The following is a 26998-nucleotide window of genomic DNA, read 5'->3' as shown; positions in this document are numbered from 1 at the left end:
AATATTATTATTAAATTACAAAAAGGTATTGCATTACTTGGAAAACAATCTACATAATATAATGATATAAAAAAATAAATAAAAACTTAACTCAAAGCGTTATTTATTTCACAAGACTGAATTCGCAAGTGGCGCCACCTAGGCAACGCAATTCTGTATCCCACACTACGCCATCGTGCTCCTACTATCGTATCCTACTAGATTATCTGTCAATAATCACCCACTTAGACCAGCAATAATTGTAATTAAATAATAATATTGATCTCTATCAACGAGCTAGGTAAATACAACGTGCAATTGACATCAATACACCTGCCTCATTGCTTAAGTATTGTGCTTTATCGGTGATAAACCAACGACTAGTGTTTACTTATCCACATTACGTGTGACGATAAGGTTTTAAGTTGCACGTTTCGAAAATGTGACGCTGCCTCTGTCTCCAACTGAATGTAGAGCAAGTTTTTATTCGTGTGTATTGATAAATACATACCTACTTGGTAATTTACAATTTAACTGTTTTGATATAAAGTCAAAAATTCAATAACAATATTGACAAAGAGTAGGTTGATTTGCTGGTGTCAGTACATTATTATCAACAGTTCTATGAGCCTTAACTTTAGATAGAAATCAAGGATCCGTTAACTCCCTTTTTGAGGGGGAAAAATCATCCTATGATTTCCCCCGCCTTGAGTGAAGCGAGAGGGAGTGTCAAACTCTTACTGACTAAAAACGACTTCGTTCCTTCGCCTGCTTTGAACTGGAACTCTGATAACCTGTTACGTTGTCCGCAGCTCTGGATCCGTTTTGTCAAACTTGGCCTGTGTGGTCAAAGTTGGCTATTATTACTGAAAATCTTTTTGAGATATTGAGGTTATCTTTTTTTCAAAAATGTCACGTTGTGTAATGATAAAAGGTTCAAAAAGGTACAAAATGTTATCTTACAAACACTGAAATATTCTGAACTTGTTACGTTAAATAGTTATCGTATTCATTTTAATTTTATTAAAATCACTAGCTTTTGCCCCGACTTCACTTGCATTAAAAAGTAATATTATTAATGGAATTTATCAAAGTCTTCCTTAGTGGTGCGTCTTAACAGCTTTATGCATGCCAAATTTTAGCTCGATCTATTCACTGCTTTGGACTGTGCGTTGGTAGATCACTATGTCAGTCAGTCAGTTAATCCCCTTTGAGTTATAAATATTTAAAGATTCGACGTTATCATTTGCCGATTATTCTATCAATGAGATCAAGTTCAAGTGTTTATTACGGAAAATTGAACTAATTACTGCAATTGGTATTTCCCCAATGAAAATCAATAATCAATAGTTTATTATAAATCGCTTTCCCTACGAGCTTGTATGATTATTTCACTGCTAGACATTGCGCAGGAAGAAAGACGCATACCATACCAGCCCGTACTGCAGTTTGAATAATAAGGTGATCCCACATTAAACGACATTGGGGTGCATTATTACCGAAGGATTTTTTTTTTGTTGGCAGTCAAAGTATTAAGCATGCGTATTCATAAGGAGGTGTTCCTATTAACTACTTCAATTTGCTACCATCACAATGACGCAGCAAGAAATTAAAGCTCACAATCATTATACGTTTTTATTATTGTTAGGTAAATTATACCGCAATATTATTTTTCGTTTATTATAATTCGATATACAAAATGTTAGGTTTTGATTTGCGAATCGGATTTTAAAGGGCTGATTAAGGATTTCTGTGGTCACACGCTGCCCCATGCTAAGTGGCACATGACCTTAAGTAAAGTTTAGAGGACAAAGTGCAGTTCTTTCCTTTTTTAAAAAAAACATTGCTCCACTCTATTACTTTCTTCTGTGTCATGGGTGCGTTTACAAACATACAAGTTCATTTACATACACATTGACACCCCGACTGAAACAACAATTTGGATAACACAAAGAGTTGCTTCGTGCGGGAATCAAACCCACCAGCATCACCAACCGTGCAATCAGTTCTGTTCTTTTCGAAAGAGATATTGTTTCTTTTTAATGTAATAGAAAGATAGACAGTGATTGCCAAACACAAAATTATTAAACCAGAATGCTATTGCAAAAAAAAAACGAAAAGCCTAATGATACTTTCGTGTATAGTAGGTAATAATAATTACAAAAAAATTGACAAATCGGAACTGTTTTGATTTACTTCGGTAGCGATATTTCGCAAATTCTACCGTGTCCAGTATTTCAATGGCCGGTCTGTAATCGACATTGAATAATGTCGACGTTTGACGAAAATTTAAATTGGACGTCAATTTAGCGATCGGTCGGGGGGTCAATGGCGATACGTAACTGATTTCGACAGCTAAATTAAGTAAGCGATAATAATTGAGATGAGATACAGTTTGTTATGTAAATTATGTAAGTTTTTGGACTTTTAACTATTTAAAAAGTATTAAAATGTTCTATAATATACCGGTTGCGGGTTAAAACCTACCAACAGCAAGTACCAATGTGACTTTTTCCGTGTTATATGTACTTTATATGATTATTTAGACACCACTAACAAACCGTGAAGGAAAACATCGTGAGCAATCATGGGTTTACAATTTTTAATTATAAGTTTGATCCCATCAAAAACATCCTGTAAAAAACCCAAGTCTCGCAGCTCAATCTTTCTACCGTCAAAAGTTGTGAGATCCATGTTATACCAAGTCGGTTAATCTATTTAGTGTCTACTTGAAGGACCTTCTGTCTTAAGTTATTACATAAGTTATTATCATGCCAATATTAAAAATATTTAACGTTTTAAACAAATAGATCGACTTGGACATCGCTTGATTTGATTATTAGTATGTATCACACTACACAGCACGACGGGCCAGCGACCAACAGGAACGAGAGTTTCAATCGCGTGAGGCGCGAGAGACTAAAGAATCTAATACAATATTGTAATATTCATTTTGTTTTCATGCGATGTCCAAGTCGATCTATTTGTTTAAAACGTTAAATATTTTTAATATTGGCATGATAATAACTTATGTAATAACTTAAGACAGAAGGTCCTTCAAGTAGACACTAAATAGATTAACCGACTTGGTATCACATGGATCTCACAACTTTTGACGGTAGAAAGATTGAGCTGCGAGACTTGGGTTTTTTACAGGATGTTTTTGATGGGATCTCACTTCTTTTTGTAGAGCCTTTCTTTTTGATACCATCTACTTCTAACGAATTTTGTTAAAGGTCTTATGATATTTTCTTATTTTTATATGTAGTCTTCCTCTTTTTCTTTTCCGGTACTACTTCTTGAACTGCATAAATAACTTTGTAATCCCATATATTTATATGGGATTACAAAGTTATTGATGCAGTTGGTGTATTTGGAAAACTGGACCGAAATTACAAAATATTTAAGTTTTCCCATGATTAAGACACTAAACTCTATATGTATTCCAAATATGAAGCTTCTAAGTCTGCTAGAAGTGCCTTGGACTTTTGATGATCGGTGAGTCAGTGAGTGACAAAATTTAGAAACTTTAACAAGTTGTCATTCTTAAACTACTGGTTCAAATTGACTGAAATTTTAAATATTCCGTGTTTATACAATGCCGGATTAGTTACTGAAGATTCAGGTTTCTTGCTTTATCCACAACCGAATTATAGGGGGTCGAAAAAGGCCCGAATTGCTTCGAGAAAAGGATGGTACGGCCGTGCCGCTTTTTTTCCTCGACTTGGCGGGGGACACTGCCGTGCCCCCAGATATCGCCAATCCGCGTTGAGCAAGCGTGTTGATTAATGCTCAAACCTTCTCCGTGCGAGAAGAGGCCTTTGGTCGGCAGTGGCCACTTATGTGCTGTTGATGTGTTTCAGTTTAGGGGTGTCCATCTCTAATGGGCTTGATAAATGCTTTGTAACCAAGAGCAATGAATTTATTTTCTCTCATGAACAACGTGGTCTGCCCGTGGCCTCATTTGTGTCAATACTACATTAAAAAGATGTTTTATTTATGTAAATTACGAATAAATTAGAATTATTATGAAACAAATATATTTTTTTAAATATACATGTCATAAAAATAATTCTCATTTTTTGACAACCCCGAGCGTAACAAATTATTTGTATGTAAATTACGATGAAACCCGTGGCAACTTTCCCGAACGTCTGTGTAGCCGTTATCTTTATAGATTTCCTCATATTGTTTGCATTATAATACGAAGAGGTCCTAGATGAAGCCCTCTGTACCTCAACAACTCTTTAATATGCAATACACGATGAATACGGCGCGTAGGTAAAGTTGCCAAAAATTTGGTATCTTTACCCATGTTGTTTTTTCTTTACTACGGCTAAAGTAAGCGTTTGTATATAATGACGATTACGGTAAAGTGAGCCAGATAGACTACAATTCTAAATATATAGTTTTGGTTTCTATGCGTCTTATGGTTAAAAATATATTTCGATTTTTGTTCCAAAATATGGTAAAGTTGCCATGTTTTACGGTAACTGATTTCAAAATCCAAAAGTGACTATATTTATAAATGAATGAGAAAATCAAAGTGTGAGAAAACCACATGAAAAAAGTTAAGTAATAGTAAACCTAACTTAATTTCTTGTATATAAGACACAATAGAAAATACATTGTGTCTCGCATGAATCTGCGTTGCGGCATACCCTTTGTTAATAAGAATTATAAAAGCGGTCCTTGACCAAGAAAGGATTGGGAACCCCTACTCTATACCAATTTATTTTTGAATTCATGTACTGAAGATAAGTACGTTTTGTGGAGCACCGTATCTTCGCGTTTTCCACTTTTATTTAACTTAAAATGATAATTTGAACGGTATTGCACCTTATTGAACATTATAATAAATACCTTGCTACATTTAAATTAAGGTCACAATTACTTTCTCCTTGATTACTGATAAACAAACGAGACTCATTTATAATTTTACTTAAGTTTCATTAAAATATTTATAAAGGTTATATTCATTGCATAATGTTACTCGTTTACGTATTTTTTCTGCATTATTAAACATTCAAGGACTATTCTTACGTGGACGTACAATTTATCACCAAATTTGAATACTTAACTACATAAAATGTAGGTAATTATAAAGTGAACTATAACACACAGTTATGTAAGATATGACTTAGGTATTCTAAAACACGTATTTTTTCTTTTCTTACAAAATTAAATACTTTCAACGATACGTTGATTTGACGTCGTTGTCTCTGGTCTGATTCCCGGGTCGTGCAAAGCATTACTGGGCTATTTCGGTTTTTCGAAAATTTCTCAGTAATAGTAGCACGGGGTCTGAAATTATGTCCAGTATATGGACAATAGGCTAACCCCCTATTACACGGGACTTAAAACACAAATGGTATACACTGTATAGCGGCATTACATGCCGTAATGTACACCTCTGCCTACCCTTTCGGAGGTAAAAGGCGTGACGTTGCAAAGTCTTCAAGCAAATTGATAATCAATAAAACTAACACCTCAATAACACAGTTATTATAAAGCATTGTCAAAAACTATTAGCTTAGAACACAGTTCGAATTACTTTACAAACTAACTTTGTATACAACAACAGTAATGACTGTTAAAATATCCTGAGTAACTATTGAATTATTGTTTCTGTTACTATGTTCATTAACTATTTCCTTTGCAATTATTTGCGTGTAAAGGCCACTTTAATTTTTAAAGGGTGGATATGAAACTACGTTCTTAATGGCTTGTACCGTGGTGGCTCGCTATTGGTCGATACTCTGCTGTAATTGAAGAACGCATCAATTCGTTCTATGTTCAGTATTTAATCAATATCGACGGTAATTGTTTTTGATTAAGTACTTTAATTATAATTACTTGCAATAAATAATTGCAGTATTTTTATCGAAAGAGAAGACAGGAGTGCACTATGAGTACCTATGCAGCGTGTGCATTGATAGCCCCTTTGGTTTCATCCGAAAGCACTTTAATTTTTGCCATTTACTCAAAAATTTAAAATCGACATGCTGTTTACTAAATGGTTATTATCTATAACTATTTAGTACCCTATCTTACTAAAATTGCCTATAAATAACTACGAAAGTTTAAAGGATATTTGTTTGTTTCTTACTCCTTCACGTAAAAACTGCACACTTTTTATCCTACGGTAACGTGCGCGAAACCGCAGGCAGATGTTTTTTTTCTTCACGATTCACGATGGAAAACCTTCTGGATTTGGTACCGGACTCTTAAAAACCACCGCGGATTTTCTCCATTGCCTACTTCCGCCTATATAGCGGACGACTGATCCCCATGACAGAAGGTAGCAGATAATAATTAGTGAAATATACTTTTATAAAACCAATTATACCTGCCATCTACCGATACAGCTTGTATTGAAGTTTTATTCATGTTATTTATTAATCTTTGCAGGAAAATATGTTGTAGAGTCATTCCTTCTTATAATATACTTAATTAGTCGCAAATATATCACGCATCACGAGACTCGCTTATCACGATGACTGACTGGTTTATTTACACACAAACTTAAGGAAATATATTATTATAAATATGAAATGTTATCTCATTACATCTCGAATGATATTGTGTATTAAATTACTTGGTAATTTAAGTGCTTGACTGAAGTCTCATATGTAAGAAATTCAAGGATTTTTTATTGTCAAGAGCTTTCTGCTATTTGGTTTTTTATCTTACTTATATGGTAACACAGCGCACCCTGTGAACTTTGTGTCGCCTTGGATATTTTTCTGCGCATATTTAAGTATTAATTTTCTCTTAGATAAGAACCTTGTCCTAACAATAAATAACTTCACTCTAGGAATAGGAGAACTACTATAAAACACTTCAATTCGAATACAATCTTCTGAATAAACTACAATTATTACTCAAGACAAAGATAGCAGATATCAGTTACGTCATATAATTATGGCAACAATAATCTGACTGCAATTGGCCCCACTATTTTTGATAAGTCAAAAATGACCTTGTTCTTTGTGACATTGTAATCATGACATTGTAGTAATTATGTTTGATGTTCGACCTTTAGTAATATTCGTGCTGTATTAAATGCTTAAGTTTGTATTATGTTTATCAGTACATAGTATTAAACGTAGTCGCTTTCAGCTGTCTGTCCCTATGTGTACTCAGTTCTTAAAAACTACACGCTAGATGTTGATGCGATGTTTCTTATATTTTGTTACTTACATATTATGTGTTTTCTACTGTCATTTAAAGCCACGGAATGAACCGAAACTGTATTAATCATGATATATGTAATTGAGTATGTTGTCAAATTCGCGTCCACACTACAGGAGAGCCCGAAACCACAGCTAAAACCTAGAGTGGGGCAATATATTAAATAAATAAACATAAATCTACTTTTTTCTTACTGAAATAAAAAAATAGATTCAGAATGACTACTACCTATATATTATATTTACTTTTTAATCTCGTATTTGCATTACACAATGCGTCTAGTTATTTTTAGATAGTTTCAATGTCAATGTGGTTCTAAGATTATGCGCGAACGCAGCGATGGACAATACCACGCCGCGTCTATTCGTCTGCCGCATGCCGTGAGAAAAATGTTGTACCTAGTATGTTGAGGAAGTTTTGTGGCAACAGTCATTTTTGTGAGGAGTTTTATGAATAAGGTGGTTTAAGGTTCTATGACGCGTAAAAAGAGAAAAGAGTTCATTTTAAGAGTCCAATTTCATTTTAAAAGTTCAAGCAAAATATTTTCGCCGTATCTTGACCTACATACATACATAACCTCACGCCTGTCCCCCATTGTTACGAATTTTACATACCTCTTTCGCTTCATCAATAGTCATCAGTCTTTTCATGCATGCTCGTCGGTTAAGGGCACTTTTAATTTAGCCCTTCTTTAATATATCGCCAATCTAGTCGTTATTATGTCCGTCTAGGACGCCCTGTACTGACGGCCCCATTCATATCCGCCTTGTATACTATCTTGACCTTGACCAACATAATTATAATTATCATTCTTTATCATACCATCAGACGGTACCTCACTCAATCAATCAAGCAAAAAAAAAACAGACAGTACACAGCACTAAGTATAAACCATCAAGTTGACGTATAAAGGTAAGCGTCCACAGGACCGCATCGTACGCATCGCACGCTATCCGTATGACGTCATCAGTACACATCGCATGTAGGCATTGCTGTTGATGCGGTCCGATTCGTGGACGCGTACCTTAAAGGATCTTAATAGCATATTAAATCTATGGCAACAATACCATTATATTCCATGGCAGACCTCTGCCCGTTATAGCAACCACGTATACAATTCAAGGACAATTTCAGCCATATTTCGATACGCGTCACGACCTGCGACCTGCAATGACGAGAATCGTAATAGCACGAATTAAAATTGTATCACGTAGCACTTTTCTGACTTACTTAAAAGCAGCCATTTTTGTTGAAGGTCCTTTAAGGATTTCTATTTTCGTAAAGAAGAATTAAAGGACTTAAGAGTGCTTTTCTACCAGAGATGTGCTATGCTACGGTGCTGTGGATGCGTTTGGCTTCCACCAATCTTATTCATTGGTACAAACAGCTTAGCATTTGTGGAAACTACTACCGATACATTGCATACTCGAGCTGCGCATCTTCCTCGCACATAGCTTAGTATCAGTGGAAACGGTCACATAGTTTCACAACTTAGCTCGTATTTATGGTTTTCTTTCAGCTGATCTTTCGTGTTTGTTATCATTATATATATTATGTTAGGTATATAGTATCGGTATATATACTTACATACACTACATCATAAAATTTAGTATCGTTCTAGTCAATATGACTGATTACTTTGATTACTTTTGTCTAGCGAACTGTGGATTTTATCCCCCCATTACGTCACACGATAAAATTTAAAAATCTATTAATTAATAAATAAAAAATCACGTGTTTATCCCTAATCTAATCCAAAACACGTTTTTTAATACCTATAAAACAAATAATTAGTTCTTATGCTAAATACACTGTTATCAGTTTTATCTCTACGTGACCAACTTCACGAGATAGACTTGCCATACTCGTTACTATGCTTATCAAGTTATTGAAAAATCATTCAATAATCGGTCTTAGGATTTGGTGATAAGGAATATAATAATTTGTAATTACTTTGAGAAACTGCTTTAGTTAGTTGTGTCCATGTCATGGGAGAAGGTGCTAGTGTAGAATGTTTAATTAATTAATTTTAAATCTTATTTTAAGAGTAGTTCGGTTTGAAGTCGATTGGCCTTGTGTGGTGAGTGAGCTTTGGGGCTTCGCCTTGTATGAACGTTTCAAAATATTTTTCGACTTTGTTTCAATGAGGTCAGGGTTGGTTTTACTATGCGGTTATTGAGATGGTCTAGACGCTAGCGTATAGGAGATGAAATGGCAATTATTTTTGTTAAATAATATAAACATTTTTGAAACATTCTCAATATATTATTTAAAAAAATCTTCAAGCAAATATTAAAACAGTTTATGGATATATGTTCATTAACAATCTTTCAGAAACTTGTAACTAGTACATACGTAGGTCCTCTGCTTACGACTTATTGACACACCTCTTGCGACATATTATAATAAGTAAATAAATTATATTGTTATAGTTTACAACTCTAGACAATTAGATATCATCATTATAACAATACTAGCTATATCCGCGCGGCGTCACCCGGTCTACTCGGCTTCTATAGAGCGTAGCGTGATGTTTTGTTGCCTGTAACTTTCCTCAATAAATGGTCTATCCAATACAAAAAGAATTATTCAATTCGGACCAGTAGTTTTAGAGATTCACGCGGTCAAGCAAACAAACAAACTCTTCAGCTTTATATAATATATATAATATAAGTAGAAGAAATGTAAGATTAATATATGCTTATCAATTTATCATTATTACACATTAGTTGCAATTTGCAATCGCACTTTGGAAAGTCTACTTAGAAACAGATTTTGATAGATATAATGATTAATTTAAAGCGTGATAAAGTGATAATGTCATTAATCCCATTACACACGGATGTTCGAGTCTATATCCATTAAATTATGTGCAATATGCAACTCATAGTAACTAATCTATAATATAAATAAAATAACCCTCCTTCTGGCGCAGTCGGGTAAAAATAAGTCGAGATTTCCTTCCTGACGCTATTACTCCAGAATGCACGAATCGATTTCCACAGTTTCGCATTCGTTGGAAAGGTCTCGGGCTCCGTGAGGTTTATAGCAAAGAAAATTCAGAAAAAGCTGGAAATCAGGGAAAATCATTGGTGGCGAAACGGAGTTCGCCGGGATTGCTAGTTTAATAAAAGATATCCATTTTATATGAGAGGTTATTAAGGACTAATTAAGCCTTATAATAACCTGCAAAGTATAACAGTATAAGGTTTGACTACAAAATATTTACAAATACTTAACCTGAATTGTACTGAGCTATTGTTTCAGATTGAGACCACTTTACTAGTGTATAGGACATAGGTACTTAAAGATAACAATACATTACGTTCAATTACATAATAGAATGAAGAGATCTTGATAATAGATAATTCAAACATATTTTCAACTCTTTCCAGATAGAAATAAGAATAAAAATCGGGCAAAATGTGTCCGATTTGGGTGATGATGTATGATTAACGATTATATATTAATTCAAACATATTTTCAACTCTTTCCAGATAGAAATAAGAATAAAAATCGGGCAAAATGTGTCCGATTTGGCCGTTGCACCTGATCATCATATACCTGCTGGCGCTATGTCCGCTGTGGGTGATTTGCCAGGCGGTGCCCGACCTGACCGCGACCTTCATCCCTGATGAGGTCACCATCAACATGAACGAGTACACTTATGTCAATGTTTCTGTTAGCGGTTCGTATACTTTTTTTAAAACACACACACATCATCACGCCTTTAATCCCCGAAGGGGTAGGCAGAGGTGCACATCATGGCACGTAATGCCACTGTACAATGTATACCCACTTTTCACAATTTATGTTGTAAGTCCCATGTAATAGGTGGTGAGCCTATTGCCATATACCGGGCACATGTCCAGACTCCGTGCTACTACTGAGATTTTTTTCGAAAATTGCCCAGTAATACTTTGCCCGACCCGGGAATCGAACCCGAGACCTCTTGTCCGGCAGTCGCACTTGCGACCACTCGACCAATGAGGCAGTCAACTTTTTTATTAACTACTATAATATACTGATTAGTGATTATACTGTAATAATAAATTCATTGAAATTGACGGCACTGCGTACGCTGCGCATTGATAAAAGTCCCGTTAGCTAATAAATTTAATTTACCTTTACCATGAGTTTAAAGCAATAGTGTTTGCCGATACTCTATAGAGATTTCTTGTACTGATTGGAAATTACAGTTTCACTAGAAGCGCTGTTAAAGTTAAGCTCAAAAATTTTCAGCCTCTCTTGTATTTATACCCAGTTATAGAAAACTAGCTTTCCGCCCGCGGCTTCGCCCACGTGTAATTCGGTTATATAGCTAGCGTTTTTTAATGATCTCGACAGGGCTTTTTCTTCCACAGGCTGATAGTCATCATCCCATGTGAATGAGCTGATGATGGAAGTGTATCAACTCCTCAACGGTTAGGAGTTGAAAGAAAATCTCTTACGAAGTTATACGTACATGTGAGGCTATTAGGTTGACCTGATAATAAAAAATAAATCTCATTAACGTTAAGAATTTAGGTGAAAATGGATGCGGACAAATTTCGTCTCTTCACTTGTTTCCTTTTAGCTTCTTTGAATGGGTAGTGTTATGCACAAAATAGGGATTTAAAGGCGTGATGTTATTAATGTTATGCATGTATGTACATAATTATGTATGTTATTATGTATGTTAAAGAGACGACTGAAAGTTGTCATACAAAGTCTTTTTTTTAAGGATGGGAAATCATCAAATGACCTCTCCCGAAGCTGGGTGGAACGGAAGGGAGTGTCAGACTTTTACTGACTAAAACCCACCTCGTTCCTTCAGTTGCCCTTTACGTTCCGGGGCCACGGTATCTCGTTAGAACTTTCCCGCAGCCCCGGCTCAGTTTATCCCGTTTCCCCCCTTGGGGGTTGACATTTCAAAAATCCCTTCTTAGTGCTCACTTATGTTACTAAAGGAACCTCTGTTCAAAATCTCAGACTCCTATACTTGCGAGCGGTTTCGGCTGTGCGTTAATAAATCAGTCCCCCAATCGCACCCCCTAAATCACGATTGGAGGGTAGTTTGAAAAAACTTATAATGTCACACATATTTACTTACTTTACGTGTTCATGCCAAGTTTCAAGTTTATAAACCCAAGGAATAAGATTTTTCATAGAAACGTTTTTACCCCTTTTCCCCCCTTGGGGTTGAATTTCCAAAAATCCTTTCTTAGTGCTCCCCTACATATCCCAAGGAACCTACATTCCAAATTTCAGCTGTCTACGACCAGTAGTTTCGACTGTGCGTTGTCTGTCAGTCAGTCACTCAGTAACGGAAGAGTTTTATATATATAGATAACGGGGAAAATCATCCATTGACTTCTCTCGCCGGCTAGCTACCCTTTCTCGTCGTCCGCAGACCCGCACTTACGCTAGCCGGAGATCATATATTGTGTAGTCTATGCCGGAGACCGTGGCGTGATCCCCGACGCCCGGAGTGTCTCTCACGACGGCTGGGGCGTGAGGAGGTTCCTTCTCTCACGCGCCCGGCCTCCTCCATAGCTAGCATGACTGCTTCGCAGAAGAAAAAGGCATCTTAGTAGTGACATACTTAATATTTGTTCAATGTTTCAGGTACCGGTATGCAGGCAGGAGATCAATTCACGTTGTCAACGTCGGACCCACATTTAGCTGAAGCGGAATGGAATTCTACATATCAGTTGACGGAAACCGATGTCGTTAACAGTAGATTTGAAGGCAATATGAGAGTTTCGGCGAAATTTTTAGGTAAGGGACAATATGTTTTACCTTCTTTGCTGTATAGCTGAACGAGCAGACGGATCACCTGGTGGTCATCCTCATCATCATCAGCCTGTTCTCGTCCACTGCTGGACATATAGGCCTCTCCAATGGCACGCCACTGAGTTCGATCTTCAGCTCCTGATGGTAATGGTAAGCAATCAACACCGCCTAGCAACCAACACCAGAGGAAGTTATAAGTGCTTTGCTGGTCTTTTGGGGATTAGAGGGTTGGGAGATTTGGCGATGAGGTACGCTTGTTAGACGCTTGTAAGGTCATAGTATCACTCCGGTCGAGCCTGCCCATTCGTGCCGAAACATGGCTCTCCCATACAAAATTGCAAAAAGAAATATTGTAGCTTGTTCTAAGAAAATGCTTTATCATTCTTAATTTCATACAATTTGTTGTGGTTAATTTTATTTAACAACTTTTATAGTGTCTACGTAAAAGATAACATAGTTATCTGAATAGTTTTGTTATCTATACTTACTTATACTTGTTAGTTGTTGTACATGATTATAACAATAAATAATAAATCACAGAGACTCTCAATACTAATGTATAATAAAAAATAATGACCGATATGATAAGATATTGGTTAAATTGGTTTAAGCACGAATCGGCCTAATAAGAACTAAGTATGTTCGAAGTTTTCCGAGTAGATCTACTATGGGGTACTTACAATCTTCGAATGTAGTTAATAGTATGTAATGTCAACCACTTTAACCGCCACGGTTACAAGTTACCGATGCTTACGGAGGATTTGCTTTCAACCGTTTTCTTTCAGCAGTTACTTAATGCTATAATCTCTGAAAACTTAACTTCTGCGCGTGGGCGGCGCTGATTGCTTACCATCAAGTGATTCCGTCTACTCCCGACTCCATTAAAAGAGAGAAAAAAATATTGTACACCTAATAAAATATTAATATTTTGTTTATTTCCTTCCTCAGGTAGAACAAATGTGATGTTAAGCGGCCGACGCAATAATCAACCGCTTGAAGTTAAAAACAACACTATGCCGGTGATCGTGATCCGACCAGAGAGGGTCATAGACACTATATTCGTCACGTCTGTAGCTACTTTTGTAAGTATATCTTAAATATCACGTGTTAATCATTAAGTGCGAGAAAATCCTGAAGCTTAAAGCATTTATTTTCCAAGTACGAAGAATACTTACCGAACGCGCTCTCGTTTCGAGGCTAATTTAAATGTAAAGCAAACTCATGTTTTCTAAGGGTACTCCCACACAGCGGTTATATAACGTTATACAACAATGTGTAACAATAACATTTGTGTTTAAAACAAATTATAACAGTGGTTGTAGAGTATGTTACATGCTGTTATAAATGTTACACAATGTTGTATAACGTTATATAACTGCTGTGTGGGAGCACCATTAGACTCCGCTGTCCGTCCGTCACCAAGCTGTATCTCTTGAACTGTGATATGTGTGTGATATGTTGTTGACAGATGACCTTTTTCTTTTGCCCCTGTAAAGTCAAATACTACAAGCTGAATATAAGTCACTATATAAAGTTGATTTTTGCCGTTTAATACTCGAATCAATAAATGAACTAAAATTAGTAGCATTCTGACGATAAAAGTCGGCTTATAGCAAATTAACAAGGATTATAAATATGACTGAATTGTACTCAACTAAATTTTAATCAATCACGTATTTCGATAGCTTACTTATAATTTTTGATACATTTACCTTATGACGCATGTCGCATTCTTGTATAATAATATGATTAAGTATTATTATCCTGCTTTGGTTATTTTATACCTATTTAAAAAATATTTCTTAACGTCTGTAAAATAAGGTCCAAATTCGCATCACTTAAGCTTTTTTATAGCACTATGGAACGTGGTCTAAATGAGCAAATGTTTTATATGATCTTTCCTTAATCGAGTTCATACTTATGTATGAGAATATTTTGCTCGGTACAACTCGATCAATCGCCCGAGAATTGATAAAACATAAGCCATATTTATATCATAGATTAATGCACCCCGCGAAATTGGTTTCGCCTTGGTAATTTGGCTGCTTCAAAAAAAGAATTACCGAAATCGGTTCAGCTGTTTTCGAGATTTGAGCTTAGCAACACATTTAGTGATTCATTTTTATATTACAGATTAGTAAATTCTACTAACCTTAGCTTTTGAAAATATACCTTAAATATTCCTACATAAGATAAATTATTCTATGTCATGTTTCAGGTATCATTAATCTTCATAAACTTCGGTTGCGCGATGCACTGGCCCACGGTGAAAGAAGTGCTCAAGAGGCCTATAGGGCCCGTCATAGGAATGTGTGGGCAGTTTCTTTTTATGCCACTTGTAAGTACATATTAGTCACTATAAATATAATAAAATCGCTTTATCTATTAAAAAGACAGCTAGTTAAATGTACATTGAAATGGATACAGAATTAAACTGTTGTAGACAAAACACCGATATAAAATACCCATACAAATGTGATATTATTATTGTAAATGTTTTATATCCAAAATATTTTTAAAACTGTCTTGACTGCACAGTTGGTTTCTAACTGAGGGCTTAGTAGGTACCTATAGTTAGTATGAGTTTATGTAACGACATCAAAACTAGTCCAAGTTCGGCGCGATCTGATTGGCCGGCAGAATGAACCAACCAATCAGAGCGCCGAATGTGATCTCATTTCGATTTTGTTAAAAGTAGAACAAACTCGTACTAAGCCCTCTGGCTGCGGTTCAAGGGATTTGGTTCAACGAAACAACTCTTTGTGTGTACCACAAATTGTTGTTCTGGACATGGATATGTTGTGTAAGTGAAATTACTTAATTAATTACTATTCTAAAGCTCCCTTTTTTATTCTTATTCCAGATGTCATTCGGTCTAGGGTTCCTGATTTTCCCCAACGACCCGGCCATGCGGCTGGGTATGTTCTTCACAGGAGTGGCGCCCGGCGGTGGTGCGTCCAACATATGGACCTTCATTCTTGGTGGAAACCTTAATCTGTCGTTAGCCATGACCTCGATATCTACACTCGCTTGTTTCGGTAAGTTTTGTGGTATTTTTTTACTTATGGTTTGCATAATAATAATAATGTTACACCTCTTTATCCCCGAAGGCCTAGACAGAGGTGCACATTACGGCACGTAATGCTGCTATACAATGTACACCTACTATTCACCATTTGTGGAGTGAGCCTATTGCCATATACTGGGCACAATTCCAGACTCCGTGTTACTACTGAGAAATTTTCGAAAAACCGAAAAAAAACCAGCAATACTTTGCCCGACCCGGGAATCGAACCCGATACCCCTTGTCCGGCAGTTGCACTTAACTATATTAAAGTTTATGTTGAAAATCGTCAAAGGATAGAGAAAAATATGCATTTTATTTTTACTGTATGGCAACTAACTGCTGTACAACGTGACGTGGTTTCGATATCCGACACGGCAAAATTCTTTGTGTGATCCACTGATCCACATATTGTTGTTCCGGATCTGCGTGTAATGTGTATATTACGCGCACATATTATGTTTTCTAAACTCCTTTTTATTTTTTTCAGGTTTTATGCCAATGTGGTTGTTCTCGCTCGGTCAAGTGGTGTTCCGTAACGCTCAAATAGTGGTTCCGTACACGCGTATAGCGACCTTCGTGGTAGGTTTACTGGTCCCACTGGGTATAGGGCTGGGCATGCAGCGCTGGACGCCTAAGATCGCCGCCTTCATGGTGCGCATCCTCAAAGGGTTTTCGACAACCCTACTGCTGTTCATCATCGTATTCGCCATCGTCACCAACTTGTATATCTTCGAGTTGTTCACTTGGCAGGTGAGTTGGACGTATTTATTTAAGTTACATGGAGGATTTACAGCTAAAAGAAACAGATTAGGATTAGGAACAGAAAGTTGGACTGTCAGCCAATAACATGACGATAGATTTCGAACTATTTAAAACGTCAGCATAGAGTTATTTATCGGTTATTACTTTGTGGGTTTAACGTGTTTTTTTATTGGATGATTATAAAACAGATTTTTTTACCTATAACTATTAACAAAATTAAATAGATTTAAACGTAAATTAAAATTATATTACTTGGACACTTTTAATTTGTAGAAATGTTTAACATATTAACATAGAGACTCAGCGACCCCACAGTCAAACCATTACAACGGTTTTGTGGGGCTTAGTATATTAAAATGTAATCTGTATGGAAATGGAATAAATAAATAAATAAATAATAATTCACAGATACCTCGTTGGTCGAGTAGTTGTAAGTGCGATTGCCGGGCAAGAGGTCTCGGGTTCAATTCCCGGGTCGACAAAAGAATTACTGGGGCTTTTTCGGATTTTCAAAAATTTCTCAGTAGTAGCACGGAGTCTGGAAATGTGTCCGGTATATGGCAATAGGCTCACCACCTATTACATGGGACTTACAACATAAATTGTGAAAAGTGAGTGTACACAGTGGCATTACGTGCCATAATGTGCACCTCTGCCTACCCCTTCGGGGATTAAAGGCGTGACGATATGTATGTATGTAATTCACAGATAATAGTAGCGGGCATGGGTATCCCATGGCTGGGTTACTGCGCGGGCTACGTGGCGGCCCGGCTGTGTCGCCAGCCGCACCCGGACGCGCTCGCCATCTCCATAGAGACCGGCATCCAGAACACCGGCATCGCCATCTTCTTGCTCAGATACGCTCTTGGACAGCCTGAAGCGGATCTTACTACAGGTAAACTTACTTATATTTTCTCTGATAGTTCATTTTTTAATACTCAGGCTTGTTCAGACAAAAGTAGACTCTATGCATCGGATATAAGGTCTATTATTGAGTGGTTCCTTAATTTTTTCTTTAAGATAGTTCATTAGTAATACTCAGACTTGTTCAGACAAAAGTAGTCTCTAAATATCGGACATAAGGTCTATTATGGACTGGAAGACCCACCGGTGTTCTCTCTCAGGAATTTAGAAGCTATAAGAAGCATCAACAGGCTGTAGAAATCCACTACTGTTTTTTATGGAATAAACCGGTTAGCGAGCCGACATGGTAAGCAATCGCCGCCGCCCATGGACATCCGAGACACCAGAGGCGTTACAAGTGCGTTGTCGGCCTTTTGGGAGTTAGGAATTTAAGGGTTGTTGGAGAATCGGGGATTAGGAAGTTTGAGAGGGGGGTAATGGACCTCCGGTGACCTAAATCACACCACGTAACACAACGCAAGTTGTTTCACGTCGGTTTTTTGTCAGGCCGTGTAATCATTCCCGTCGAACCTGCCTATTCGTGTCGAAGCACGGCTCTCCCACACTCAATAGAAATAGGTTACCGATACGACATCCGCGCTTTCGGTCTCATCGATTCCAAGGTTGGGCAAAGTGTAATTATTGGGGATAGTGAGAAATAAATACTATTATTAACACTTTACTATATATTTTTCAGTGGTGCCCGTGTCATGTGCGATCATGACCCCGATCCCCATGACATGCATCTACATCTACCAGAAAGTCAAAGCTTGGTGAGTTTCCATTGCTTTTGTGTTGTCTTACACAATCATGGGACTTATTATAAACCTTATTTTTAACTAGTTAAGAGTTAAACTCGTTTAGCGTGAGCGTAGCTTCTCAGAATGTTACGTTTATGAACCTAATTTATTTTACACTTAAGATTTAAATTCGTTTGTAGATTTATGATGAGCATAGCTTGTCGAATTGTGTGCGAAAGAGATGTAACTATATAAAATGTAGTTTCGTCTCTTTCTCACATAGATGGTGGCCAAACGCCATCCTATTATTAATAAAAATATGTTTTAAGGTTTAAGTAAGTCCAGATTTTTTATTCATAGTTTAGTTTATAAAGTTTTATCAATGTTGTAGTATTTGTTATTGTTTATAGAAGTTAAACTAAGATATAGCAATGTTATTTAATACGATTGAGACATTATTTAAGAGGTCATTTACCTTTCGTAATACCTCAGTTAGTTGGAGGTCAAGAGATAATTTATTATCTCTAAAAAAGGATATAGTAATTTGAATTTAGTCTAGACTAATAATTAAAATTGGAGTATCTGTTTGTAATATTGAAATAACCGCTCTTTACAACATACATATGAATGAACATATAAATAATATACATACACACATACCCAAATCACATTTTTACAATTTTTGTCTGCCTGTTTGTTTGTTTCGACTTATCTCTGAAATGCCTAGACTGCTTTTGAGTGATGACTCTGAGTATGGAGGAAAACAATTAATTTATTTTATTGTTGCTACAATTTATATGACATTGCTATATCTTAGCCATTAGTTTTATTGTTACCATGCCGAATGTTAAACTTGGTATATTCAAATAATTTAGTTTAAAACAAAATACTATCTTTATATCATAACTTTCGACAGACATACTAAAATAGAAGCTATTTTAAATGTAACAAAGTTCATTTTAGCTTAATATACTAAGTATGACGTCGGCTTGAATAAGAGTTTTTAAATATTTTTTTTTAAGAAATCATTATTGTTGCCATATAAATGCTGGGAGTTAATAGGTTATCATTGGGGCCATTTTGAGATCAAACATTTTGTGTTTTTTTTTTGGGAATTTGTGTTTGCTGTGCTATCTTGTTGGCAGCTGAAAATAATCATAATCAGTATTAATTTTAATAAGTTTTTTTAATTTTGTTCATCATTTTATATTTTGAGAATAGAAGAGAGAATAAATCCTTCTTTGAATTCATAACTCAAATTCGATTTTCAAATACGACAACACTAAAAAGGAGACAGATAATATACACTCCATTTTTTCTAGAAATAAAATAAAACAATTGGCAATTATTGAATAAAAAACCGAAATTAAATGAAATTCTTTTCTTTTTTGTTTTTCATATTATAATGTAACATCAACATCATTCACGGTTTGTCGTGACAGTATGGGAGGTATGTTTACATGTATTTGTACCGGGTTGAGGTGTTGGGTTCCGAGTTTCCATTGTGGACGCGTGCTATGCTTCGCTTGGTAGCATTAGGCTGAATGTATTAAGCTTTTTGGATGAGGTTTAAGGCGTTTTTTTGTTAATGGTTCAATACTGCAATTGTGGTTTAGCGGTTTGATAATGTTTTAAGGGTTTATTAAAGCATAAGAGATTCTAGTAGCATTATAAATATTTGACTATATAAAATAAGTTGGAAATAAAAAAAAATCGAAGAAATTTTAGTAAAGGTTGCGGTGGATACTGATTGAAATTGCATGCCATGACACGCTTCGTGGAGCAAGCGGTTAACTTAAAAAATAAATAAGTTAAATGCTGTTTATTCTCATAGAAAAGGTTTTCATTTAGGAATACCGGTTTCGGTCAAAGAATTATTGAATTAAAAACTATTATTATTAAGTACCACGTCTATTATTTTCAACGAGGTATTTAGAGAGGAGGAATTTTGAGGAGTAATAACATGATTATTATAATTAACTAAAAATTCACGGTTTACTCACGTACATTAATGGAGAAAAGTTCTACTAATTTCGAGTCATAGAGTGAGTAGGCTGCGTGACGTCGCCACGTCGCTACACGTTGCTCATGATGAAGAGTCCCTCTGTGACTCGAAACTAGTAGAGCTTTTCTCCATTAATATGTGAGTAAACCGTGATTTTTAGTTAATTTAGTATGTCTCAGGATAGTTATTATAAAAGTATTATTATAATTATTCACTTTTCATTTGTTTTAATAGTCGTACCAGTTGTAGATGTTCTAAGATAATAAACAGCATTTATTTATTAATTTATTACTTTGAGTAAATAATAGTATTAATTATCTAACGGATATAGTGCGTATTGCTTCAATACAATTTGTAAATACTTCACGTGATATTGTTATTTGTGTATATGGTTGGAGATTAGTTAAAATATAGGTATCTGTCGTTTTTGGGTATATTTAATTCTCTGTATACTAAAAGGCTACTCTGTAGAATTAAAGGGTCTTAAATTACATAGACATAATATATAGATTCAATTAGTAAACTCTATAGAAATTATTATTAATAATACTGTAGCTGTTCTATTTTTAATTTTCATTAATTACCGAAACACCAGAGGCGTTACAAGTGTGTAACCGGCCTTTTGGGGGTTAGGAATTTAAGGGTTATTGGGTAATCGGGTATTGGGAAGATGGGGCAGGGAAATGTAATAAGATCATAGAAATATTTAAAAAGTACTTTAATTTTAAGTCTCCAACTATTATTACAAATATCAAAATTCTATTCTTGTTTTTTCTAACCTTTTGCCTAACACTTGTCACTTCTAACCTGTTCTATGAAAAAATGCATGATTTTGTTATAAATACTATTCTGAATTATAAAGGCTCAATATCCTTACTTACTAGTCCGTTATACCAATATGGAGTAGAATAATAAAAGTATTTAATTATCTATCTACATATCTGATATATAAACATCTATTTTTCAATAAACTTACATGTGAAAAGGCTTAGTATGAGTTTGTTTTACGTTGAACGAAAATAAAACGAGAGCGCGTTTGGCGGTCTGATTGGTTGGTTTATTCGTGTCGGCCAATCAGAGTGCCGAATGCGTTCTCATTCTGTTTCGTTCAACGTAAAGCAAACTCGTACTAAGGGTACAGACAAATGTTTTATAAAGTAATTATGTAGTTATTTGTCAAACTGCATTTTAGCTTAAATAAATGATATTGACTTGCAAAAATCTTCCTTCAAATGAATGAATATCCCTTAACTTCGACACAAGAGCCGATTATACTTCAGAATAGATGCATAGTCTATAAAAAAATCCTACAATACTAATTATAAACATATTACAGCTTTGTCAACCGAGGAAAGCACAAGAAAATGCTGGAAGAAGACCTCACACCTCGAGGAGACTCGCCACAGCCCACAATCCTCACAACCGCTGATCTATACGGACGGGCCAATAAAGGTCTAGAGGATATAGAGGGCAACACCCCCAAGGATGACGTCACTGACGTCAAAACTGACGGCAACATCAACACCGTCTCCGCTACCGTCAACTAACATGTATAACAAGATTTATAAACTATTTAATGAGTGATATTATTTATTATTACATTCATATTATTGGGAACACGTCTCAAAGTAATGCGTTAAAACATTGTGTTCTAAAATTGAAACATTAACTAGTATTACCAGATACAATAATTTTTATGACATATCTTGTCAGTGTTACATGTTAAAAAATTAAACATAAATGTCTAATCTTGATATACGTGGTATTTGATAGCGGAATATTTTTCTGAAACCTTTAAACTGTATCTTTAATGTCAATTTATTTTTTACGGGTGCTATTACATCCACTTTGTGAAAATTTTCTGAACGCATGCATTATTATGCATTTTTTGGAGGACTTGTTATTTTATTTAATTATTTATTGCTGTGCGGGCCTTCATATGTTTTGGCGCCGCACATTTCTTAACACAGATGGCGCATATTCCTACTTGCCGTAGTAAAATCGAAGATTATATTGTAATATTTTTCGATACATTTTCAAGTAAGTTAGGAATATGTGATCATCTAGACTTTTGTCACGCAATTGAATGGATTTCACCTATAGAATTGTATGTCACTAGAACAAATTTTATTATTATTATTTTCTATGAATTCTGTACAATAATGGCACCTAAATGGTTAGGGGTACAATGCTTGATTATTTCGCATACGTTTTCATGTTGCCAGAATTTTATTGCTACACTGAAATAATTTATAATTAAAAATAATACACAAATAGTTTTGTATACACATTTTGGTAGAAAATAAAGTAAAAATCTCAGTAGTCTGGCAACATTGTGTGGTAGAAATAGATATTGCTTTCCTTTTTCAGATTTTGCTTTTATTTTTCAACATTTATTTTGTTTTATTTTGATTTTTTTTGTAATTATTTGTATTGAATACGATCTCGGTTCGTATGTCAGTGACTTTGCAACTCGTTTATAGGTGAAACAGTGTGAAGTAAGGCTAACGTTGGTTCAAAATGTTTGGTATGAGATCAGTATTGTTGTCTTGTGAGATCATTATGTTAAGAATCTAATACAAACGTTTTTCATGAACATTTCCGTTGTTTTATTTGGTAAATAATAGCGATTATGTTTAGAACCTTATAAACCCTTTCACCAAGCGTGGAGATTAATGCTCAAACCTTCTCCGTGTGAGAAGAGGTTTTAACTTATAGGCTGTTGATGACCTTTTGATGTCACCTTAAAACGGCATTTTTGGTCGCACTATTGTATACCTCAGTACGAGTATGTTTTCATTCAACGTAAAGCGAACTCGTACTAAGGGTACTGAGCAGTAGACTAATCTACCATACTCAAATATTTAATAGATAAATATTTGATTAATACCATTTAATATTATTCGATTTTTTTATTATTGTAGATAAATAATCTACATTACCAATAACGTTTAGAGAACAAACAAACAACTAAGATGGACATAATTATGTAATTATTTTATCTAAGAAATAATACAACATACGTGCTAAAAATAATACAACCGATGTTTTAGAAGTATTCTGTAGTGTAGACCGCTTCAGCAGACGTAGTGCAGAGCGTCCTCCAGCTAGGTAGACTGACGATGTCCACTTCGTGGGTAGCAGTGACTGAATGTTAAATTTAATGGAACTCAATGACGTGGTTCAGAAGAGACCATACATACTTATGACTTGATAATATTGAAACAACAGTTTTTACGGGATAAGGTGCACGAAAGAGACAGATCATCTGATGGTAAGCAATCAACGCCGCCCATGGACACCCACCATAGAAGTTACCAGTGAAATTCTGTTATTTGTAACAACGCATTCCTCCACCAACGCAGTGGCTGTAACCCACATATCCATGAGCTTTGCAGCAGGCGTTCCTCTCAGTATCCACTGGGCCGCAGACCTGGTCACATTGTGGTACTCTAGTCACGGTCACTGCCTCTATTGTCACGAACATCGCGAAGGCAATGAGGAGCAGCACGAGGGTGGTCTTGAGGGCAGCCATTGTACTGGAGTACTTGGTGTCGAGAGACGATTGCAGCGAGACGAAGATGTGTCAACTGTGAAGCTTCACTAGTGTCGCTCCGTATTTATTCGGAGTCTGATGCTGTTTCTTGTTTTAACAGGATAACAGCTTTTAATGACTTGCCCTGATTTTATGGTAAGTACCTACATAGACGCATAGATGCATTGTATGCGTCGTCTAATAAGGAAAATGTAGTACCTACTTTTTTAAACGCCAAGGTAATTATTCAGGTACATACATTTTATACAATTATATCTACCTAAAGCTCCTCATAATAGAAAATGAACAAGACATGATAGCTTGGGTTCATAAAGAGAAAGAGCGACAAAAGATATTTAATTAAAATTAACCAAGTATTTAAACATCCGATTCATAAGTATTTTTCGTAAAATTTTATTGATACCTATTCGATACCTATATTTATTTGGCATTCGGTTTGGCTTAGAACACTCACAGAGGGCGATCAACCTGATACACAGTGCAAGATATAGATGGCGCAACATGTATGTATCTGTATGGTCAGAATCAATTTAAATTCTAAATGATAATACGATATTTATTTATATCAACTGTGATCGTCCCACAAAGGTCTCCCTATCCTCCGTCCACTCCTCTTCTGTAGCGCGATCCCTCACGCCTCGCACAAGGCGGTGTTTGTCAGAATGTCAGACTATAACTGACTAAAAACCACCCTGTTCCTAATCCTGCTTTTCGAGCTGAAGCCACGGCGACCCGCTAGGTAGTCCGCAGCAAACTAAAAACTTAACTTAAAATTAATAAAAAACTAATCTGTTTTTGTTGTTGTTTGTGCATTTACTTTGGGACTAATTTACGACAACCCAAAGACTACATACTAAACTTATACTGGTTTCGACAATCCCATTTCATTGCGTGCGCGTCATTCCGAGATTCTGCCCATTGACGTCACTTTATTCAAATTCACTCGACCGAAAATATTTTTATCGAAATTATTTATTATACTTATTGATGCTTCTTCCTCAACGTCATGTGGTTCCCCTGAGATAAGGATACTTAAATATTTAATTTTTAAAAATTTGTTCTAAAATCGATACCTTAATCAGTACCACCTACTGATTTTATAGGTCTACAATTTATAAGGATTATTAGATTGGAAATATTTCAAATTAATTATAGGTTGATATTTACTTTGCATCTCCAACCTGCTAAGCGTGGAGATCATTTCATTGGAAATCGTGCAAACATATAGAAGGTTTCAACCCAGCAAGTGACTATCACAGGTTGTGTTGTTACCCCGTTTTTACTCCTGCTTTTCGAGCCGGAGCCGTAAATCCGCTAGGTAGTCCGCAGCTCCTGTAGGGCAACTCCAATTATCAAATGCGAAGTTTCGTTTAATCTTCGGCCGTAAGTTTTATTGGTTTACTAATGAAATTAATTAAAATAACGTTTTATTTTAAATTTTATTTTAAAACCAATTTATTTATCATCACGGAAGTTCGCAATAAATATAATTGTATGCAATCTGCAAAGTTCCATCCGAAACCTCGTTTTACGTTGAATTAGAGTAGGCCCCCTGATCAGACATTGGTCCTATTGGGCCCCATCTGTGGTGGTCGGCCACCCCATTTATCGAATTCTTAACTGCTACTCATAAATATTCATGATATTGCACTACTTATAAACAAGATTGAGCCAATTTTTTTTTGTATATAAACATTATGCAATTACAGGTTTTCCTTGTTGCATTACCTAGATCTAGTGCATATAGCCGTATGTAGTGTGCAGCTGACTGACTGGTACTAAGTCGCGTGTCCTCATTGTTTCAATTGCTTTATTGCGTCTTGTGACTAAGTGTAAAGGCCTGTGCAGACGAGGGACTATGAATGAAGTTCTTTTTTGTTTTTATAAACGTCGTTCCCTTATTAATCAATGATTTTATGGAATCGGGGGCAAACGAGCAGACGGATCATCTGATGGTAAGCGATCCGCGCCGCACGTGGACACCGCAGAGTCACAGGTGCGTTGCTGGCCTTTTAAAAAGGAATACGCTCTTTTTTTAAGGTTTGATGGTCGTATCGGTTCGAAAGTAGGTACTGTAAGTACTTCCCTAGTGACTGAGAAAGGAGTTTCTTTCTCGTTTTTCCTTATATGTATCTATACTTTGGAAATTAGAACAATCACCTACCTTCATTGATGAATAGACTGACGGACAGTATTTACTTCGTTAAAAATTGTCTCTACGCGGATTAACTGAAATTTTGACTTTGATTAACTAATTTCTAATTTGTAATTAGTAAACTGCTTATATATAAATCTTTTGTTCTTAACAACTTATTATACTTATAACTTGGCAGACGAAGAATTTTCTACGGATATCTTTATTATCAATAAAGGTCCCTTAAAAAAATTCTACCCTAAGAAACCGATCAAGAAGACAATCACAGTTCTGAATTGGTCTTCAGCTTGTCTTGGAAATCTTCAGCAGACAAAAGTGGCTCGTCTGCGCAGCCCTAAGGAGGAAGGTGGTGATCTTGACGCACATAAACATGTCTTGGGGAAACCACAACTGGATATTGAGGAATTCTGTATAAAAAGTATTAGCTACATTAAAGTTTTATGGTCACAATCACAATGGCGAATTTACATAGTCGCGACCGCGGCTTCACGTGCGACAAATTTTTTAAAGTACTTATGTGGACATTTGTCACTAGCAGTCACCACCTATATTTTATGGAAGCCTATCCTGGTTGCTTACTCTTGTAACCAATCTCAATGTCAATTCAATTTAAATCCGTGTTTGTGAACTTGTATGTTTGTAAACGCACCCCATGATACAGGAGAAAATACTAGTGTGAAAAAAATCTATTCAATAAAATCTCTATTCATTGTCATAACTATACAACCCCAATCGTAGGCACGAGCTAACAGCTACGAAACTGTTAAAATAGCATTCAGAGCACGGAATACCATATATCCTAGCTATTGAACTAGGATGCTATTGATAATTTAGTTCATTCAATATCTACGCAATACGGATG

General features: G+C 35.7%; 1 protein-coding gene across 6 annotated transcripts in view; it reads left to right on the top strand.

Moving 5' to 3' along the window:
* LOC118270327 (ileal sodium/bile acid cotransporter) overlaps positions 1 to 23023 on the top strand; it is a 40549-nt gene extending 17526 nt beyond the window's left edge. For 2 of the 6 annotated variants that reach the window (XM_035585872.2, XM_035585871.2), the window contains exons 2-10: positions 10671 to 10861; positions 12781 to 12933; positions 13897 to 14030; positions 15167 to 15286; positions 15812 to 15986; positions 16503 to 16765; positions 17486 to 17672; positions 18378 to 18453; positions 21762 to 23023. In XM_035585872.2, the coding sequence (XP_035441765.2) occupies positions 10699 to 10861; positions 12781 to 12933; positions 13897 to 14030; positions 15167 to 15286; positions 15812 to 15986; positions 16503 to 16765; positions 17486 to 17672; positions 18378 to 18453; positions 21762 to 21972 (1482 nt within the window). In that variant the 5' untranslated portion in view covers positions 10671 to 10698 and the 3' untranslated portion in view covers positions 21973 to 23023. Of the gene's footprint in view, positions 1 to 1421; positions 1441 to 9085; positions 9254 to 10670; positions 10862 to 12780; positions 12934 to 13896; positions 14031 to 15166; positions 15287 to 15811; positions 15987 to 16502; positions 16766 to 17485; positions 17673 to 18377; positions 18454 to 21761 lie in introns of those variants that run through there. The other 4 variants (XM_050697835.1, XM_035585870.2, XM_035585876.2 and 1 more) reach the window with 4 other exon arrangements.
* The last annotated feature ends 3975 nt before the right edge of the window (positions 23024 to 26998 follow it).

Source organism: Spodoptera frugiperda, chromosome 13 (genome assembly GCF_023101765.2).
Source record: "Spodoptera frugiperda isolate SF20-4 chromosome 13, AGI-APGP_CSIRO_Sfru_2.0, whole genome shotgun sequence".
Lineage (NCBI taxonomy): Eukaryota > Metazoa > Arthropoda > Insecta > Lepidoptera > Noctuidae > Spodoptera > Spodoptera frugiperda.
This window is presented reverse-complemented; position numbering and strand designations above follow the sequence as displayed.